The 2600-nt window shown below is 43.5% G+C and overlaps 1 protein-coding gene across 1 annotated transcript; it reads right to left on the reverse strand.

Annotated features, from left to right (window-relative positions):
* Positions 1-1314, reverse strand: LOC106743212. The gene is made up of 2 exons (XM_014616841.1): positions 823-1314; positions 1-12 (listed from the first exon to the last, which is right to left on the reverse strand). The coding sequence occupies exons 1-2, from the start codon at positions 1312-1314 to the stop codon at positions 1-3; spliced, it is 504 nt and encodes a 167-aa protein (XP_014472327.1).
* Between the last annotated feature and the right edge of the window lie 1286 nt (positions 1315-2600).

The raw sequence follows: 2600 nt of genomic DNA on the forward strand, positions 1-2600 counted from the left end.
TTACCAGAAAACCTAAAGATAAGAGCAAGTTAAGAGTTGCGTCAATATTTCTCTGGCACTCGTTCTCAAAAGAACCTAAAAGTAGGAAATCATCTAGGTGTATAACTGATTGGAAACCTTTCTCCTTGAATATCTTAATTACATAGAATTTTTGTGAAAATATATGGTGCCATAGACGAATCAAAAGGGAGGTAAATTCGTAAAATATACCTTTCCATTTGAAGCGAAGGAATCTTCTATGAGAGGAGTGCACTGGGTACTAACAGGTATGCATCCTCAAGATCTACTGAGGCCATCCAACAATTCAGGATCATGAATCGAACCACTATATATGAATTTTCCACTTCGAAATGTGGAGGCGAGATGTACGCGTTCAAGTCTCGTAGATTTAAGATGAAGCGCATTTCTCCTGAAGATTTCTTAACTAGAAAAAAGGAAGATAGAAACTGATCCTCCAAAGGATCGACGATTTTTGGACATAATCGCTTGATTTCGGCAGTACAAATTTCGGTCTCAATTAGAGAGAATGATGGCTCTCTCAAAGAGGGGCGAAGTTGAAGTGCTGTGGAGAAGAGAATTTTATAGCCTTTTAATGCTTGCACCTTAGGATCAGAAGTTATCTCTCTCCATCTGTCCGCAAAAGTGCCAAGCGATTCGCCGATTCTGCTAGGTTTAATGCCGGGTTCGAACTCTAGATTGGAAAGACGATCTCCTGTTGCGGCTCATCAAACGAAGGTCCCTCTTCGATTGATGTGCCGACAAAAATTTGCGAAGAAGGGGTCTCGTGTTTTCCGGTTTCCGTTGCACTTCGTGAAAAAGTACATTGTTCTGCTGCTTCAATTGTTGCGTTATTGGATGTCGGGCCTGTTGAACTGGAGGCTGGTGAACTTTTCTAATCATTTTTCGAGCTACTTTTTCAACTGACTGCGCAGCATTAATTTCCTCGGCAAAATTACTTCCAAAAAGGCAGTCGTCAATAGAGGCCGAGTCAAATGCGGTCTTGTCCAAGAAGTTCAGAGACGGGACTATAAAAGCCCTCCTCGTCTGAGAAAGACGAAAATGATGGTCCGCTAATAGGCGGATACCCTCCGCGATCTTAATTGCGGTGGACTTATCTTCTGCTGAAGCTTGAAAACATTCGAGTTTTGAAAGCTCCGAAATTCCAGAGGATTTTTTACCAAGGACATTTAATACTGCTCTCACTTGGGCTTGAGCATCTATCTGATGCTTATCTCGAGCGATAACTACAGGGCCCAGGTTAGGGAGAATCTCCTTGTTCACTTTTGGTGGGCTAAGGAACGTTAGGTCACCCATGGTTCATACTTGGCAAGGAGATTACCTCTCATATCTTTCCCAAGGTCCGAATAAACCTCGGATTTGGTATAATATTAAGAATCACAGGTAACCATGATGCCACAGCAGGCAGTTGGGATTGTTCTCCGAACAGTTCCAGGTCAAGCGGTGTCTGACTCAGGTCTTTTTTCGCCGGGTCTAGTGTCCTCGATATTGGCTGTAACAATAAGCTTAGAGAAAGTGACGATGTTCGTTGCTTCAATAGGTAACGAGGAAATAATCGCCGCAAGGAAAGAGAGAAAAATACAATAGGAGTGAGCGGTCGGTTCCCTTCATATCAAGTCCTCGAGTCGAAACTACGAAGGGGATATACCTGGTTCGTCGCCACGGCTACTAGTGGCCGTCTGCTCGTCTACCTACATTTCGGATATGGCGGATACTTTGCTAAGGTCCGTCCAGGAATATCGTGATGTCCTCAGACTGGACAAGACTCGCTAGTGTTTCAATATCCTCCGACACTTCGCTGAGTGACGGAGGGTCATGACGCTTTATGTAGTTAAGAAACTCGCTCATCGTTTCCATTAATCGTTCACAAGACAACGAACGATGGGTTGAATGTTTCGTTGAGTTTTTACGCAGTGACCTCCGAGATAAGTTAGAACGTGAACGCGACTGCGAGCGCGACCTCCTGTTGTATCTCTCCTTGTGTTCATGTTTACTCCTCCTCGAAGAACTCGGAAATCGATTCCTCCTGTGTTTCGTCATAAAAGGAATATATTATGAAAAATAACGTAAACAAACAATGAAGCCAGTTGACTCTGCGAGAATAGAAAACACAATGAGTGGGTACGCAGCGCTGCAAGGCGCGAGCGGGCCTCCTTTTCAGTTTGGGCGGGAATTATGAACTCTGTTGGCAAAGCAAGCAGAAACACGATTACATAGTTTGTCCATCTGGACGACATAGTTTGTCCATTTAGACGGGACTACGGCATAATTCTCATATTAATAGTCATATATTTATCGACCCGCCTTTGTTATCCTTTGAAGGTTGAATCGGCATCAGAACTTCGTGCGTATTCGAAAGATATAAAAGTCGATAGACTTTGGGGAAGCCTATTGCATTCAATGGCCTATCACGCCTCGTATTCGTAGATTTTATCTAGTATTTGCGATATAAACTGAGCGAGCATGTCGCATTCCATTCAATTCACGCCTGCTGTTTCTATACTTCGCTGAAATTAACCAGCTGAGTAACGGCCGAGAAGTCAAATTTATCGTAGCTTAGTCGCCGCGCGAGAAATTTCCAT

Source organism: Dinoponera quadriceps, unplaced genomic scaffold (genome assembly GCF_001313825.1).
Source record: "Dinoponera quadriceps isolate SergipeBrazil2010 unplaced genomic scaffold, ASM131382v1 scaffold616, whole genome shotgun sequence".
Classification (NCBI taxonomy): domain Eukaryota; kingdom Metazoa; phylum Arthropoda; class Insecta; order Hymenoptera; family Formicidae; genus Dinoponera; species Dinoponera quadriceps.

Bases quoted from the DNA above. Each gene is read 5' to 3' on its own strand.
- LOC106743212 (XM_014616841.1), bottom strand. From the start codon at position 1,314: ATGGGTGACCTAACGTTCCTTAGCCCACCAAAAGTGAACAAGGAGATT.